This window comes from Staurois parvus, unplaced genomic scaffold (genome assembly GCF_062004578.1).
Source record: "Staurois parvus isolate SC_StPar_1 unplaced genomic scaffold, SC_StPar_1.0 ptg000365l, whole genome shotgun sequence".
Classification (NCBI taxonomy): domain Eukaryota; kingdom Metazoa; phylum Chordata; class Amphibia; order Anura; family Ranidae; genus Staurois; species Staurois parvus.
In genome coordinates, this window is record NW_028318161.1 from 5,834,027 (window position 1) to 5,852,798 (window position 18,772).

Below are 18,772 nucleotides of genomic sequence, written 5' to 3' on the forward strand. Positions count from 1 at the left end.
CTAATCTGAAATGAGCAGTGGCTTTGGTGGTTATATTTGATCTTGCAGTTGGAAGAAGATGGCAGATGAAGCCTCCGAAAAACCAATTTATCTCACAAAATGAAAGCTTGTCTCTTGCAACCCAGCATAGTTGTTTTTTACATTCTTTATTTAGAAATTCCTGTACAGTTGTCAAGGCAGTATAATCAAAGCCAAGCAAACAACAGAGGTTGTTTGGGTACATTGGGTAGAAAAGGTACATACATGTAAAGAATATACATGAAGGAAAACAGTTTGGTTTTCTTAAAAGGGCAGTAAACTGCCAAAGTAAATTCAAACTTTTGGGCCCCTGGAGCATTTTGCCTTAATAAAGTATGAATAGCATTTTTGCATATTATAGCACACTTTATTACACTTGTCCAGCAAAGCAATCCCCTCTAGCCCTGCGATCCATTCACTCTACTCCATGGCCGCCGTTTCCATCTTCACACAGGCTTCTTCCAGGTTTGACATCTTTGGGTTGGAAAAAAAATGGATGGGGATGGTTAGGGGGTAGGATGGGGTAAGGAGAATGACAAGGGGGAGTGGGGAAGGAGGGGAGGCTTAGGAAAAAGTGGAGAGGGGTGTAAAGGGTACTGGGAGAGGAAGGATGGAGTATGGCATGAAAGGGGAATGTTACCTGGTCCTCTTTTAGGTCTATTCCTGTTGGATTAGTAATGATTGATTCAACTGTAGACCAAAACGTTTGTAACAGTGGACACTTCCAAAATATGTGTGTCATGCTTACCCCTATAGGTGGTCAGGCACTATAGCTGGTTTCTGTGTTTTTCACCTATGGCATACCTACCAGCCGTCCCAGATTCGCTGTGACTGTCCCAAGATTTCAAGTAAATCCCAGTGTCCCGCGAATCTGGGCTGAATCTCTCAGTGGATTGACTCCACTAATCCACTTGTCAAGGCTGAGACTAACATGCTCAATGCCCAGCCGGAACACAGCCCCCCAACCCTTCCACCAGCCAGCTCGCCCACCTGCTCTACAGCCTGCAGAATGGAAGAGGAGGGAGGATATGTCTGCTTCACCTACTCTCCTTGCTCCTGTGTCCGCCCACAACCCCAGGTGTGCAGCCAATGCGATGCCTGTGAACGGGTTGTGTGGATGGGGAATTTTGAAGCAGTGTTCCTGATGTCCCTTCTCGAGCCTTTGGAGACCTGCCAGCTTTGCGTGAATGAACACAATCTGTGACTGAACTCTGCTCTCCTTCCATATAGCACAGTGTGTAATCCTTCCTTCTACATAATATTGTGACCCTTCCTGCCTTCCATATATCATAGTGATCCTTTTTGCCTTCCATGTGCCATAGTGATCCTTCCTGCCTTCCATGTGCTATAGTAATCCTTCCTTACTGCTTTCCATGTACCATAGTGATCCTTCCTATCTGTCTTCCATGTACCATAGTGATCCTTCCTATCTGTCTTACATGTAACATAGTGATCCTTCCTATCTGCCTTCCATGTAAAAGAGTGATCCTTTTTTCCAGCCTTCCATGTACCATAGTGATCCCTCCTTCCTTTCTTCCATATACCATAGTGATCCTTCCTTCCATATAACAGTGATCTTTCCCTCTGTCAAATCTTTCTCGCTAAGGGTTGGTTCACACTGGAACACCGTGCGCATTTCCCACACTGCATGCAACCATGCTACCCTTGTGAGACGCATGGGGGTGCCATTAATTATTAGTGGCAGCGTGTTTGTGGCCACCAAACTGCATGGCACTGCAGTACTATGTGGTTTGGTGTGGTATGATTTGAAAAAGTAGTCCTTTACAGAGCATCCCCATTCACTTGAATGCCACCAATGTGTCAGGGGGTCAAAGCATCGAGGCTGCAGCATATATACACCTCCGGTTGCTGCCTGTGCAGCAAAAGGGGAGCACTTGGCAAGGTGGTAAAACCCTATGGTCGAGCCACGGTTTTACCTCCCCTACAACCACTAGTGTGAATGAGCCCTAAGTGTTAAGTTGCATATTCCTGACATTTGAGATAAGATTTCCTTCTGATCATCGTTTGTTCAAGCAATGCTGCACTGTATACAGCAACTAGGCTCAGCTTCTGTTTGACCACTTGCTGGCTGTGCACTATACATATACTGTGACAGTGCAGGCCGGCTGTGCAGAATCACATATATGTGATTCTGCATTTCTGGTTAGGGGGCACACATGCGCCTGCCCACCCAGCTGTGCTGTGACTCGCCACAGCACATGCCGATCACATGGTCCCGGCCAGTGATTGACTGCCGGCACCCGGCAATTGGCTCTGGGTCTCATGGAACACAGCTCTATGAGTGTAAACAGCACACAGCTATGTTCAGTGACGGGATCTAGTGTTGCATGACTGTGCAATTGTCAGTTAAAGTAATGCAGTGCTAAAAAGCAAAAAATGGCCTTGTCATGAAGGGGGGTAAATCTTCTGGAAGTCAAATGATTAATCATCCCTCTTTCAGCCACTCCCATTGTTAGGTGCAACTTGATCAGTTGCTACTATGTGCTACACGTACTGCAGTACTTATTTTTTGGCTCTATTGCAGGGTTCCTCGGGTCCTTCATAATCCTCTATTTTAATCTCTCTATTTTCAGTATATACAAAACCATATGTATTGGAAGTATTTTTTAAATTGGGGGTCAGCAACCAGTAGATCGTGATCTACCAGTAGATTTTGGCCAGGTGACTGGTAGATCACTGTCTGGATTCACTGACCCGCCATTCCAGTGCATCAAACAGAGTGCAATGCTTATAAAGTTGGAGCTGTAGCGGGAGCAAGAGCTGCATAAGCCGATGTCTCCCCTGTAGTGCTGGCTCGTACGCCCTGTCATGGTTGGTGGGTGTAGCACCTGCCAAGCATGACCCATTCAAGTGAATGAGGCCGCTCTGAAAGTGCCCTGCAACCTTGTGCAGTACAGCAAACAAGGGGTTGTTCAACCACGACCCTAAAACCCCTCCCACTATCATATTTGGCCACATCCACTTTTGCGTGCCACAGGTCACTATCTCCTTGAAATGTCCCTTGGTCTGAAGTTCAAAAGTTGGGAGGTATGCCTATAACAGCCCACTTTCCCATAAGGTAAGCAGGCTTACCAATACCTACCAATACCCAGGTCTTATACACAATGCTACAGTGCCTGGCCACCATGCCAGTTGCACAGCAAACTCGGTACTTGCGGTTTGCAGACAGAGTGGTTCAATGACAGTCCAGGTACAAGGCAGGCAAGGTTCAGAACTGTCAGGGTTGAATCTGTAGTCAAAAGGCAGGCAGAATTCAGAGAACATTCAATTTCCAATGCCATAAACAGGGGAATCTGAACAACAGAGCAGGACTGACAGACAGAGAGCTTTAGCATGTATGTATCACAAGCATGAGACTGCAAGCTAAAACCTAGAACACACAATCAGAAAATCATACAAAAACACTGCTTTTGATATGATAATCTGAATGTTAGTACACATTTTTCATTTTAAATTATTTGAAGGGACAAGCACCAAAATGTTTCTTGTGCAATACCAGATTGTACGATTTTTGTTTAATCAGTACAGTATGTACATCTGAAAATATAATACAAATACCTTGCATCACTTCCAAATTTTGTTTCTGTTGTACAAGAATTCTTGGAACTTTAGTAACCTCTTCACTTTCAATATGAGACTAGCATGCAAAAGAAAAACCAAAACGGATAATCATTCTTCTCATTGTTTGTACAGGGCTTTAGATGAATTAAGGGCTAGTTCACACTAGATGCAGTTCAGTGTACTTTTTTTCTGCATCAAAAATGCATGCACAGTGTTTTCCATGTATTCCAATGGCCCTAGTTCACACCAGTGCAGTCAGTTCCAGTTTCCAGTGCAGAAAAAAAAGAACATACTGCATTTTTTTTCTGCACAGAACCATACTGGAACATGGGAAACTGCACAGAAACTGCATATGGTGTGAACTGTAAGCAAAAACGTATCCGGAATGTATCCGAAGTGCATTATTGTAGTGTGAACCAGGTTTGGTCTCCACCCAGAGACTGGCCACATCAATCACCTTGCAGGAGGATAAACAGACAGGGAGAATATATTACAACCAAAACCAAAATGCTGGAATCAGACCATCACCTGTGATGGAGCAGGAGCGCGACATGCTACTGACAGTGTATAGGAGCGTGCCTGGTTCATTAAAACCCACATTTGAGAGGTTTGTGAAGGTAAATAGGTATTCTGTACCCAGTTTCTGTGTTTTGCATGCTATGAAGAATTTGTGTGCAAGAAGTATCATTATCTCTGTCTGAGAAAACATTCAGCCCAATTCTGTTTCCAGTTAATGGATTTATGGGGAAGAAAATTCAGGTGCCGCTGAGGTACACATTTTGTAAGTTAAAGAAATTGTATGATGGAGGGGATCTGTTTTTTGGATCTGTTTGGCATTGTCAGGCTGAACTGAAAGCAAATAAAATTATAAACTGGTCTAGTTGTATGTCCTTCCAAAAATTGCAGCATAGTATTTAACTGGTGTTGTATTAAATGGGGTTAATCATGAATCATGTTATTTAACACATTTCAAATGGTCATTTTTTGTGGTTAAATTTATTTGTTTGGTAATGAACTCTCCTACCCATCTAGCAGATCTGGGTGAGTTTAGTGATTTATATTATATTATATCATAATTCTGGGTGACCATTGTAAAAAGTTATTAATTTACTAAATAAAAGGCGGCAGATGGCAGAGTGCTATATGGATACTGCAGACATGTCAGAGAACAAAGCAGGACCCTATTTATAGAGACTGGCAAATAAGTCTGGCACTGTGCTGGTGCCTTTTGCAGCTTTCATCTTGTTGGAAATAAAGTTTTGTACCTGGGTTGAGATGGAGTAAAGTGTTGGTATAGCTGTAGGTGACAATAAAAGAAAGGCAAAAGTCTTGATTAATTGGTGGCATTTACAAAGCAGATTTTGGTGTTTAGTTACTTCAGCAAAAAAAAAAGGAAGCATGGAATGAGGTTGCCCTCTTCTGGTAGAGTACCAGAACAAACTCACCGCCTGTTTGAAAAAGTTGGACAATTTATCACAGGTGCACAATAGTGACCTTTCCAGCACTGAGAATTATAGGAATGGCTTGCAGCTGGTAGATTCAACAGCAATTTACAATTTCGGATACAGATGTTTTTATTCGGAAACAGATACATTGTTGCAGCCACTATAAGGCTACGTTCACACTAGCCTTGTGTGCAGGCGGCAGAGAGGCGTTTGGGAAGCGTTTTTACCGCTTCCCAAACGCCTCTGCCAATTCTGCACATTACAGCACATGGTGCTGTTCTAACGGGAGCGTTTGCGTCGCGTCGCGGCAAAACGGATGCCTCTGGACGAGTCAGGAGGCTTTGAAGCCTCCTATTCTCGTCTATGGTGCCGCTCCGGAAACGCCCGGCCGGCGTTTGCGGTGCGGTTGCGAGGCGTTTGCGGAGCGGTAACACCACTCAAACTGCATTATAGGCGTTTGTGGGGCGTTATTAACGCTCGGCGAACGCCTAGCAACCGCCGCTAAACCGCGCATGCGGCGTTTGCGGAGCGTTTGCCGAGCGTTAAAAAACGCTCCGCAAACGCCGGACCAACGCTTGCCAAACGCTATAGGGGCGTTTGGCAAGCGTTGGCAAAACAGCATAGTGTGAACGAGCCCTAAATGTCAAGGAACTGTCAAAGAAATAGCGGAGCTCTCTGCAGGGACACTTTTTGCCGGACTGGAATTCTTCTTCTTCTTCATCCTCTTCTTCATCTTCTTCTTCTTCATCATCTTCTTCTTCTTCATCCTCTTCTTCATCTTCTTCATGCTCTTCTTCTTCATCCTCTTTTTCCTCCTCTTCTTCTTCTTCATCCTCTTCTTCTTCTTCATCCATTTCTTCTTCTTCATCTTCTTCATCCTCTTCTTCTGCTTCATCCTCTACCTCTTCTTCATCCTCTTCTTCTTCATCCTCTTTTTCTTCATCCTCTTCTTCATCTTCTTTACCCTCTTCTTCTTCATCCTCTTCTTCATCTTCTTCACCCTCTTCTTCTTCACCCTCTTCTTCTTCATCCTCTTCTTCTGCTTCTTCCTCTTCTTCTTCTTCTTCTTCCTCCTCTTCCTCTTCTTCTTCTTCCTCCTCTTCTTCTTCTTCCTCCTCCTCTTCTTCTTCTTCCTCTTCATCCTCTTCTTCTTCTTTTTCTTCTTCTTTTTGTCTTCTTCTTGCAGGTCACTGCTCATGCTCAGATTTTTAATCGGTAAAAAGATCGGCCAATTTGCCCATCATTGCCGTGAAAATAGGCCGATTACTGATAAAAAAAAATCTGCCAAAATAACGAAAAAAGGCCGACCTATTAACCCACTAATGATCCGAAAATCGGCCGATTTTATTTTCGGACGAAAAATCGGCCGATTTTCGACCCATCTATGGCCTGCATTACACTATATTGCCAAATGTATTGGGCCAGCCCTCCAAATCATTGGATTCAGGTGTTCCATTCACCTCCATGACCACGGGTGTATAAAATCAAGCACCTAGGCATGCAGACTGCTTGTACGAACATTTGTGAAAGAATGGGTTGCTTTCAGGAGCTCAGTGAATTCAAGTGTGATACTGTGATAGGTTGCCACCTGTGCAATCCGTGAAATTTCCTTGCTACTAAATATTCCACAGTCAACTGTTAGTGGTATTATAACAAAGTGAAAGAACTGGGAACAACAGCAACTCAGCCACAAAGTGGTAGGCCACGTAAAATGACAGAGCGGGGTCAGAGCTTTGTGGAATGGGTTTCCATGGCCAAGCAGCTGCATCCAAGCCTTACATAACTAAGTGCAATGCAAAGCATCAGATGCAGTAGTGTAAAGCACGCCACCAGTGGACTCTAGAGCAGTGGAGATGTGTTCTCTGGCGTGATGAATCACACTTCCCTGTCTGGCAATCTGATGGACCTGTCTAGGTTTGGTGGTTGCCAGGAAAACAGTACTTGCCTGACTGTATTGTGCCAAGTGTAAAGTTTGGTGGAGGGGGATTATGGTGTTGGGTTGTTTTTCAGGGGTTGTGCTTGGCCCCTTAGTTCCAGTGAAGGGAACTCTTAAGGCATCAGCATACCAAGACATTTTGGACATGCTCCCTCCCTCTCATGCTCCCAACCTTGTGGGAACAGTTTGAGGATGACCCCTTCCTATTCTAACATGACTGAGCACCAGTGCGCAAAGCAAGCTCTATAAAGACATGGTTGAGTGAGTTTGGGGTGGAGAAACTTGACTGGCCTGCACATAGTACGGACTTCACCCCAACAGATCACCTTTGAGATGTATTAGAGCAGGGACTACGACCAGGCCATCTCGACCAACATCTGTGCCTGACCTCACAAATGTGCTTCTGGAAGAATGGTCAAACATTCCTGTATAGACACACTCTTAAACCTTGTGGACAACCTTCCCAGAAGAGTTGAAGCTGTTATAGCTGCAAAGGGTGGGCCAACTCAATATTGAACCCTACAGACTAAGACTGGGATGCCATTAAAGTTCATGTGTATTCTCTACCCCAATCTATCCATCTATCGCCTACTCTGCCCACTTTTATGCAATCTCTGAAACCTATATCTTCAGGGAAGCCTATCCTGCCTTCAGCTAATAACGGAATCTTTTATTTCTTTTACCAGTCCATCCCCCACAGTTATTACCTTTTGCACCACCAGCCCCTTCCTCTTAGATTGCAAGCTCCAAGGAGCAGGACCCTCCTAACCCTCTTGTATTGAAATGTATTGTTGCTGTATTGTCTTGCTGTAGAGCACTGAGCTAACTGTTGGCGCTATATAAATCCTGTATAATAATAATAATAATGTGTGTGTAAAGGCAGGCGTCCCAATACTTTTGGCAATATAGTGTATGTCAGTGATTCTTCCTAGGGCCCAAGCCCATCTAAAATCAAACAAAGGAAAGGTTGAAATTTCACTTTTGCTGGATCAAAAGCTGTAGAATAAACACATTCTGAACATTTAAACTAATTCTGGAATAAGTTTGGTTGACTGAACTGGAGAAGAGTATTTGCAAGGAGTAAAACTCAGTTGCACAGTCAGAGAGTAGTCGTTATCGATTTATACTCTGAATGGTTGCTATTGGAGTACCCACTCACATTAAAAGTTAGCAAGCAGCCTGTCAGAACATGTGCCTGTTATAGGTGGAACTGCCTCTAGCTGCAAATGAAGATGTTGTTGGCACTCCTTATGCCACATTCTGTCTCTCATAGCAACCAGAGCGGAACTGCACTGCAGAAGTCCCCATCCTGTACAGAGGTACAAAAGTTCAAGAGTAAAATATAAGTGCAAGATGGAGCAAGCTCTATGTGCACGGTGGGGTTCCATTCTGCTACTGGGACCAGTAGTGGGAAACTCTGGACAAGTGGCTGTGGTCAGTGTTCGGCACAGCCCACCTAATTGCAAGCTACAGTGGGAAGATGTACATTTACACGGGAGTTACAAAGAGTAACCGAAGAACAGTTGTTCATCTCAAAGAGTAGAGGCCCGTCTTAAGGTAGTGTATTCTCTGATGGCAACCTCAGCCTTGTCCCAGGACACTGGTAAAAATGGCACAGAGTAGAGGTAACCCATGTGTGAAGCACAAAATATAAACAGCTCCTAATATTTCAGGTTAAAATGTTGTAGAATTCTGAAGTAACAGAGTATCCAATTATTTGCTGTAATGTGATGGACATTTATAATTTCTCCCTTTCAACTTCGAAGCTGTGGGAGACTATTATAGAGCGCAGGTGGTCAACCTGAAAATTTTAGAAGGGTCTCAAGTGTAGCCCCCAGCACTAGAGGGTTGCCCAGTAGCAGCTTGTGTTCATGTGTTGAAGTACATTGCATTGAGTTAGGGCTGTAAAATATGTCAATGCCCCAAAAAATCTGGGTCTTGCTGTATTTTTTACACACACTGAAAAGAAAGTAGGTATAAAATAGGTCCCATCCTTGGAGTCAGTGGCAGTAATAGTAACTCCCAGCATCGGTTTTACTTGGCTGCAATAATAACCCCTAGCATTGGGGTCAGTGGACAAAGTTATAACCCCCTGCATTGGTGTCAATGGATGTAGCAATAACCCCCAGCACTGGTATCAGCGACTGCAATAGTAACCCCCAGGATTGGTGATAATGACTGCAACAGTATCCCCCAGCATTTCAAGCCAGCCACTGCAATTATAAACCTCAGCATTGCTGTGGTCACTGCAAGACTAACCCCCAGCATTGGTTTTAATGATCATACTAATAACCCCTAACATTTGTGACAATTGCCACGATAATAACCCCCAGCATTGGCACATTGGCAATTCCTTTGATTGGCGTACAGTGCCAATGCTGTTAAACCCCCCCCCCCACTTTGACAGTTAATGGCAATGCTGTTAAACCCCCCCCACATTGATGGTTAATGGCAATGCTGTTAACCCCCCCCCCTCCACACACTGCCTTTATTGGTGGTCAGTAGCAATGCTGTTAACCCCCAACTGCCCCTGCTGTATTGCCTTTATTGGTGGTCAGTGGCAGTGCTGCTAACCCCTCTTAACTCACTCCCTGCATTGGTAGTTGGTTACCAATCCTGTCCTGTTAACTCTCACCTTCTGCATTAATTGTTAACAGAAGTGCTGTTAAACCCCTACCCTATATTGGTGGTCAGCGGCAGAGTTATTTTTCACATCACGCTCTTCCCTGCTGCCCTCCCCCTGATGATGGTGGCCTGGGGCTATACTTCTACTGTTGGGCAGGGATCACTCTACCTGACAGTACTGATTTCATTTCAGTGCCAGGTATGGGAACACATCCCAGCATTTGCCATCCCACTCCTACTCTGCAAAGTGGCTAACAAGTGACAGACCCTGCTCTGGACCTGGCACGCTACACATAGAGAGCAAGAGGGCCACATGTGGCCCATAAGTCATGTGTTGGCCACCAGAGGTGTAAGAAAAGCAGGGCTTTTGCTATAGCCAAAAAAGCTTTGGCTATACTTCACCTTTAACTGAACAAGCTGAAGCTAGAAGTTACTGTACACAGCTGCTCCAGCTTTAGTAACTCGCCCTCCTCCCCGATTTGTGACCGTAGACCCTATTCACTCTGCACTTTTGCCACACTGAAACATACCTTCCTAGCGTGTGAAAAATTGTCCAATTTTTCCCAGGTGACCAGGGATGGAAACGCATGCAAAAGGCATGTAAAACACATTAGGCGGTGTGTTAAATTTTAACAAATGCGGTTTTCAAAACCATATATTGCGTTTTACAATGCCTCAGTGTGAATGGACCCTAAGGGGGTTATTTGCTGCACTGGGGAGTGCAAAATCTGGTAGAGCTCTGCCTAGAAATCAATCAGCCAATTCTTCAGTTGTCTACTGGGTGCTGGTGCCGCCATCTAATCTAAGGGAAACAGGCAGTGAAGTCTTGCAGCTTCACAGCCAGTTTCCTACTGCACATGCGCACTTTGTGAATGGGCAGCAGTCTTCTGGGATCTGTGAAGTGTCCCACAAGGCTGCAGGGGAAGGAAGGGAGTGAACTTCTAGGTCATTTTGCCGTGGTACCTGCTTAAACCTCCCCACAAAAGGTGCCAAATGTGGCAGCGGAGGGGGAAGGGGGGGAGAGGCAGACAAGCGGAGCTTCCCTTTTTGGCTGGAGCTCTGCTTTAATTGAACAAGGGGAAGTTAGAAGCTGATTGGCTATCATGCACAGCTGCACCAGATTTTGCACCCTCCACTTTTAGTAAACCAACCAATTAGAGTCAGCCAAATAATGCATTGTGTGCTCCTAAATGATGAGCAGGGAATGCTTCCTGTGTACTCCTCTTACAGGGCCTGCTGTGTGCAGAGGAGAGCCATGAAGGCCCCCCACAGGTGAAATGGCTATCAGTGCCAGGCATGCACTGTGTTCAGGACACCACAAATATCCCACACCTCACCATCCCCATCCTATTCCATGTGCTCCAATAAGTGACAATACACCGTCTATGGAGGAAGGGGTTAATACTTCATCAACAAATGAGACACGTTCCTCCACAGAACCGCCTCCTATATCTACAGAACAGAGCATCTGTGACAATTTACTCCTACCGCCCCGCCCACTACCATCGTGCATCTCCTACTCCCGCCCTTAACATTCCATGTCTCCTACTGCCGCCCCGCCCCTCATTTATGTGCGTCTCCCACCTTCCGCCCGGCACCTAAGTATTCTGTAACTCCGCCCATAATAATTCTGTACCTCCCACTCCCGCCCCACACTCTGGACGCTTCTGTCCCTCTCCGGCCGCCGTACACTAGGAGAAGATGTCTGTCACAGCTTATATATAGTCCCTGGCCCCGCCTCTCGCGCAGGATCTCTGGGCTCTTCTGGCCCCGCCCGGCTGCCGTATGGTTGCGCTGCCAACCAGCCCCAAACAATCCAGCATGATAGGGGCGGGGCCTGCGAGAGATTGACAGACCGGCCATGAGGGGGACTAAGGGGCCACTGAGGACGAGGGATACCGGAAGGGGAGATATTGAAGGAGAAGCTGGTGGTTATCGTGGACTTTCACAGTGTACCGAGAACAGGAGGGGAGGGCACACAGGACCAGAGGGGACCAGGGAAGGTGTTGGGGGGTCAGGGTGTACAGGATCTGAGGGTTCAGGAAATGAGGGAACAACACAGCTGGGATTAGTGGGGTCCAGAAGAGCAGATACTGCAGTGGTACCATGTACACCATGGGGGGTGAGCAGAGGCTTGGAGTATGGGGAGAAGGAGGTATCTGGAGGGGTAGGTGTGGGAACAGTGTGTCCAGGATTGGGGGAACCTACAGAGGCAGATGGGAAAACAGTGTGTCCAGGATCTGGAGGGGTAGGCGAGGGAACAGTATGTCCATGTTTGGGGGAACCTACAGAGGCAGATGGGGCAACAGTGTGTCCACGACCTGGAGGGGTAGGCGGGGGAACAGTGTGTCCAGGATTGGGGGAGCCTGCAAAGGCAGATGGGGCAACAGTGTGTCCAGGATTGGGGGAGCCTGCAGAGGCAGATGGGGCAACAGTGTGTCCAGGATCTGGAGGGGTAGGTGGGGGAACAGTGTGCCCAGGATTGGGGGAACCTGCAGCGGCAGATGGGGCAACAGTGTGTCCAGGACCTGGAGGGGTAGGTGGGGGAACAGTGCATCCAGGATTGGGGGAACCTGCAGTGGCAAATGGGGCAACAGTATGTTCAAGATTGGGAGTATCCGGGGAAGAAAGGAATATGACAACACAGAAATCCACTCAGGCTGATCTTGGGGTCCATGGTAAGAGGAGAGGGGTGTCGGGAGAGAAAAAGGGGCTGACACGGCATGCAATGGGTGGGGATTCCCCAGGCAGGTGTGAGGTGGTCACCAGTGGAAGGTCAGAGCAGAAGGGCTCATCCAGTAAAGGTGACAGAGCTCAGAGGAAGGAGAAGAAGAGTGCCCAAAAGAAGGCAGAATGCAAGGCTCCGAGAAGACCGGTGACTGTGGACAGCTCCAAGGCCAAGACATCACTGGAGGCTCTGAGAATCAGCATTAAACAACTGCGCTGGAAGGAGGTAAGACCAAACCTTTTCTTTAAATTCCTATTCTAAAGGTTACCCACCAGTCTGGTCTGCTGATTCTCCAAGCTACCTTCCAGTTTGGTCGACTTACACTACAGGTCACGATCCAATATAGTTGGACAATACCACAGGTCATCTTCCACTCTGCTGATTCTACTGTCTACCCTCTCTTCTAGACTGCAAATACTACAGGTCACCCCTCAGTGCAGTCTGATTATACTACAGGTCACCCCCAGTTTAATCTGCTCATACTACAAGTCACCCCTTGGTCCAATCTGATTATACTACAGGTCACCCCTTGGTCTGGACTGATTATTCTACTGGTCACCCCTTGGTCTGGACTGATTATACTACAGGTCACCCCTTGGTCTGGACTGATTATACTACAGGTCACCCCTTGGTCTGGACTGATTATACTACAGGTCACCCCTTGGTCTGGACTGATTATACTACAGGTCACCCCTTGGTCTGGACTGATTATACTACAGGTCACCCCTTGGTCTGGACTGATTATACTACAGGTCACCCCTTGGTCTGGACTGATTATAATACAGGTCACCCCTTGGTCTGGACTAATTATACTACAGGTCACCCCTTGGTCTGGACTGATTATACTACAGGTCACCCCTTGGTCTGGACTAATTATACTACAGGTCACCCCTTAGTCTGGACTGATTATACTACAGGTCACCCCTCCGTCCAGTCTGATTATACTACAAGTCACCTCTTGGTCCAGTCTTATACTAAAGGTCACCCTCCAGTTTAATTTGCTCATACCAGGGGTCAACATCTGGTGCAGTGTACTGATATTACAGGTCACCATCTAAAATTATTGGATGACACTACAGGTTACCCTCCTGTCCATTTGGATGATACTAATGGTCTCCCACTAGTCCAGATGGAAACTTCTACAGATCACTGTTAGTCCATTCAGGTGATGTTAGAGGTCAGGCTGATAATGCTTCAGGCATCGTTGGATGATACTACAGGTCGCTCTGTTCTGGTTCAGATGGATGATACTATAAATCACCCTCCGATGAAGCTGGATAACACTACAGATCATTTTCCAGGTCGTTTAGATGATACTACAGATCAGAGCAGCACTCCATAAAGATCCTTGGTATCCTTTATTGCCTTGAATGGCTAAAAAAACCCAGCTTGACAGGTATGCTTACGTGTTTCAGCCTCCCTGGTTCTTACTCATAGATACCCATCACGTATGTCAAAAAACATTTATATACACTATTACATCTTGTGCTCCAAGAGGAGGGATTACAAAACACCTGTGTGCAATTTAAATCACAATGCCTGAGTATATAGATTCAGTGACAAAATTGTTCCTTACTTGCATGCAGACAAGAAATAGATGTCAATAGGTTGCAGGAAAAGTACATGCTTACATAGGCTTCAACCAATTGAAAATTTCCATGTACACAGTCCTTTCCCTGCAGTTGATCCAGGGGAAGGCAAAAAAAACTCCAATAAAGCATGATCCAATTTGCTCAAGTCAGGGTAAAAAATAAACAATTTCCGTTCTCCCTTGAGGCAATCAAATTTTTTTAGTTCAGTTATCCCTGGTGTTATTACCTTTAAATGTTAGTATCCAACTATATTTTGTGCATGTAGGAATGTATTCTGCTATTTTTTCTTTCTAATAATTTTTATTGTTGGAAATACAGTAGTTCAAAAACATAACATATATACAGTCAGGTCCATAAATATTGGGACATCGACACAATTCTAACATTTTTGGCTCTATACACCACCACAATGGATTTGAAATGAAACGAACAAGATGTGCTTTAACTGCAGACTGTCAGCTTTAATTTGAGGGTATTTACATCCAAATCAGGTGAACGGTGTAGGAATTACAACAGTTTGCATATGGGCCTCCCACTTATTAAGGGACCAAAAGTAATGGGACAATTGGCTTCTCAGCTGTTCCATGGCCAGGTGTGTGTTATTCCCCCATTATCCCAATTACAATGAGCAGATAAAAGGTCCAGAGTTCATTTTAAGTGTGCTATTTGCATTTGGAATCTGTTGCTGTCAACTGTCAAGATGAGATCCAAAGAGCTGTCACTATCAGTGAAGCAAGCCATCATTAGGCTGAAAAAACAAAACAAACCCATCAGAGAGATAGCAAAAACATTAGGCGTGGCCAAAACAACTGTTTGGAACATTCTTAAAAAGAAGGAACGCACCGGTGAGCTTGGGCTCAGCAACACCAAAAGACCCGGAAGACCACGGAAAACAACTGTGGTGGATGACCGAAGAATTCTTTCCCTGGTGAAGAAAACACCCTTCACAACAGTTGGCGAGATCTTGAACACTCTCCAGGAGGTATGTGTATGTGTGTCAAAGTCAATAATCAAGGGAAGACTTCACCAGAGTGAATACAGAAGGTTCACCACAAGATGTAAACCATTGGTGAGCCTCAAAAACAGGAAGGCCAGATTAGAGTTTGCCAAACGACATCTAAAAAAGCCTTCACAGTTCTGGAACAACATCCTATGGACAGATGAGACCAAGATCAACTTGTACCAGAGTGATGGGAAGAGAAGAGTATGGAGAAGGAATTGAACTGCTCATGATCCTAAGCATACCACCTCATCAGTGAAGCATGGTGGTGGTAGTGTCATGGCGTGGGCATGTATGGCTGCCAATGGAACTGGTTCTCTTGTATTTATTGATGATGTGACTGCTGACAAAAGCAGCAGGATGAATTCTGAAGTGTTTCGGGCAATATTATCTGCTCATATTCAGCCAAATGCTTCAGAACTCATTGGACGCCGCTTCACAGTGCAGATGGACAATGACCCAAAGCATACTGCAAAAGCAACCAAAGAGTTTTTTAAGGGAAAGAAGTGGAATGTTATGCAATGGTCAAGTCAATCACCTGTCCTGAATCCGATTGAGCATGCATTTCACTTGCTGAAGACAAAACTGAAGGGAAAATGCCCCAAGAACAAGCAGGAACTGAAGACAGTTGCAGTAGAGGCCTGGCAGAGCATCACCAGGGTTGAAACCCAGCGCCTGGTGATGTCTATGCGTTCCAGACTTCAGGCTGTAATTGACTGCAAAGGATTTGCAACCAAGTATTAAAAAGTGAAAGTTTGATTTATGATTATTATTCTGTCCCATTACTTTTGGTCCCTTAATAAGTGGGAGGCACATATGAAAACTGTTGTAATTCCTACACCGTTCACCTGATTTGGATGTAAATACCCTCAAATTAAATCTGACAGTCTGCTGTTAAAGCACATCTTGTTCATTTAATTTCAAATCCATTGTGGTGGTGTATAGAGCCAAAAATGTTAGAATTGTGTCGATGTCCCAATATTTATGGACCTGACTGTATATTATTATTAAGTGCCATCAACTCGAGTATTAGCAACTTGATGAATAAAAGATCTAAAAAGAAGTCTTCTTTGTGCTAGTCTTGTGAGATCCTCCAGTGTCATCCCCACAGCTGTAGTCAATGTGTCCAACCACCTAGTAGTCGGTCCCACTCTTCGCCTGGTTCCTTCGATCTTCCCAAACATTATTTCCTTCTCTAGTGATCTCTTCCTTCTGATAGTATGCCTAAAATAGGACAGTCGCAACTTCATCATTTGGGCTTATAGTGACATAGCTGGTTTGATCCCTTCCAAAATCAATCTATTAGTTCTATGGGCTGTCCACGGCACATATAAAATCTTTCTCCAGCACCAAAGCTCAAATGAATCAATCTTTTTTTCTACCCTGTTGCCGTAGTGTTCAGCTTTCACAACTGTAATTGACAACTGAGAGAATTAGAGCATAGACAAGTCTGATCTTTGTTTTCAGTGTGATTTCTTTGCTCAAAATTGTTGTCATTTTCTTTGTTCATAATCTCCGTCTTGTTTATATTCAGTTCTGATCCCATGTTACAACTTTCAAATTTTCTCAGTAGATACAGCATGTGGTGTATGAGTGTTGTGTCATCTGCATAGCACAGGTTGTTTATGTTTTAGCCACCAACTTTAAAACCGACAGACTCTTCTTCTAAATTTGCTTTTCTGAAGATGGCCTCACCGTATAGGTTGAACAGGTAAGGTGACGAGATACATCCCTGCCGGACACCATGTTTTATCGGAAAGCAGTCAGTGTTGCCATATTCAGTTTTAACTGCAGCTTCTTGATTTTTGTTGAGGTTCTTTATCAACTGTGTTATGTATTTTGGTATTCTCATTTGCAACAGAGTCCTCCACCATTTATCATGACCCACACAAGCAAGTGCTTTACTGTAGTCAATGAAGCAAAAGTATATGGTCTTTTGGTATTCTTTGCTCTTCCTGAATATCCATCTAACATTGGCAATAATGTCTCTTGTTCCTCGGCCTTCTCTGAACACAGCGCGTGCTTCAGGTAGTTCTCACTCAACGAATAATTGTATTCTCCTTTGTATTATTTTTAGTAATACTTTGTTAGGATGTGGAATTAATGCAATCGTTCTGTAGTTTTTACATTCTTTGGCATCTCCTTTCTTCAATATGGGAATGAACAGTGATCTTCTTCAGTCGGTTGGCCATGTTTTTTCTTTCCAGATCCATTGACATAGGGCCATGATGGTACCTTTGGAGCCTCTGATTAACTCAATTGGAATCCCATCCAATCCCATACCTGGTGACTTATTGTTTGATAAAGCTTTAATTGCTGCTATGACTTCTTTCTTTAGTATATCTAGTTAGTCTTCGGCATCACTGTCTAGTCCACCTTTTACAATGTTATCCACAATGCTTTTTTATATAAATTTTCAGTGTAATCTTTCCATCTCTTTTTAATGTTCTCTGGATCGTTAAGTATCAGTCCGTTTGAGTCTTTAAGCATCCCAAATCTAGAGTGGAACTTCTGCCTCAATCTCTTAATGTCCTGAAAAGCTAGTCTGGTTTTTCCTTTAACATGCTCAGCCTCAAGTTACTGACAAATATCCTTGAGATATCTTTATCTTTTCGAACTTGGCATTGAAACATTTGATTAATTTGAGATACTTTTACTCTATCACCAGAAATGTTGGCTTGCCTTCTTTGTTCTGCTGCTTTTCTAGTTTCTTTTGAAATTCCTGGTGACTTTTTGGCTTTTTTTTCATCTGTAATGTTCTTTCAGCTTCTTCACTAATTATGGTTTTGATATTGTTCCATAACACTCCGGGCTCTGTATCTCCTGTATCCAGAACTGAAAATCTGTTGTTTAATTTAATGCAGTAATCTTGTGGAATATTTTCAATATCATATCTTGGAAGGCCTATAATGATGTTTTGCTTGTGAAGCTTTACCTTGATCTTGCATGTCAAAAGCTTGTGGTCTCTGCCACAATCAGATCCTTGTTTAGTCTTTGCTGTCAAAACTGCAGATTTCCACCCCTGTCCTATGTGTACGTGGTCAATTTGATTACTATGCATGTCATTTGGAGAGGTCCATGTATATAGCTGACTCTTGTGGTGCTGGATTAGTGTATTCATGATGGACAGTTGGATAGTTTTGCAAAACTATACAAAGTTATTACTTTAGACCCTTGTCTGTCTACCACAGACCATTTCCTTGCCAACACTGTTCACATAGATAGCAGCCTTTTGCTGCTTCAGCCCTCAAGCTTGTGTTTTCCAGCACAGACATGCACCCTTCTGGCTTCTCCCTTGCGCCCCTGGACTCCTCAGAACAGTGGAGCCCAGAACCTTGGTTAGGTTGCTACTAATAGCACAGCACACACCTGACCAATCAGTGTGCTGATGGTTCCGAACACCAGGACTGGATATTCCATTCCACCTGGATCTGGGATCCCTGGATAAAATACCTTTTAGGTCCCTCCTAGTCAGGCTGTGGGGCCTCACATGGACAGCAGAGGCTTACACCCCTTTTTCCTTTCCCGGGTTTTTTTTTTTCTCTCTGTCTTGTTTCTTAATTAACCATTTCTTTCTCTTTAACACTGTGCAATTTCTCACCTGAGTTTGAGGCTTTCTCGTAGAGGCTAGTAGATTTTCATTGTTGTTAGTGCTCCTTTCGGTTTACCACTTTGTGCCTTGACCATATGGTTTGTGGCATTTACATTGTGCAATGTATTTGCAACCAGCCCTTTCCACTACTGTTGACTATGAGACAGAAGTTGTACTACTGTGTTCTTTCTTTCTCTTGTTCATTTTTTCAACAAACATTACTGGAGAAAAAAAAAGGACTTGTTTTACAATGG

At 44.5% G+C, this 18,772-nt stretch overlaps 1 protein-coding gene across 1 annotated transcript in view; it reads left to right on the plus strand.

Annotated features, from left to right (window-relative positions):
* The first annotated feature begins 11,295 nt into the window (after positions 1-11,295).
* Positions 11,296-18,772, plus strand: part of TTLL11 (tubulin tyrosine ligase like 11) — a 393,649-nt gene continuing 386,172 nt past the window's right edge. The window contains exon 1 of the mRNA XM_089685248.1: positions 11,296-12,559. Coding sequence (XP_089541374.1) covers positions 11,468-12,559 — 1,092 coding nt within the window. The 5' untranslated portion in view covers positions 11,296-11,467. The remainder of the gene's footprint in view (positions 12,560-18,772) is intronic.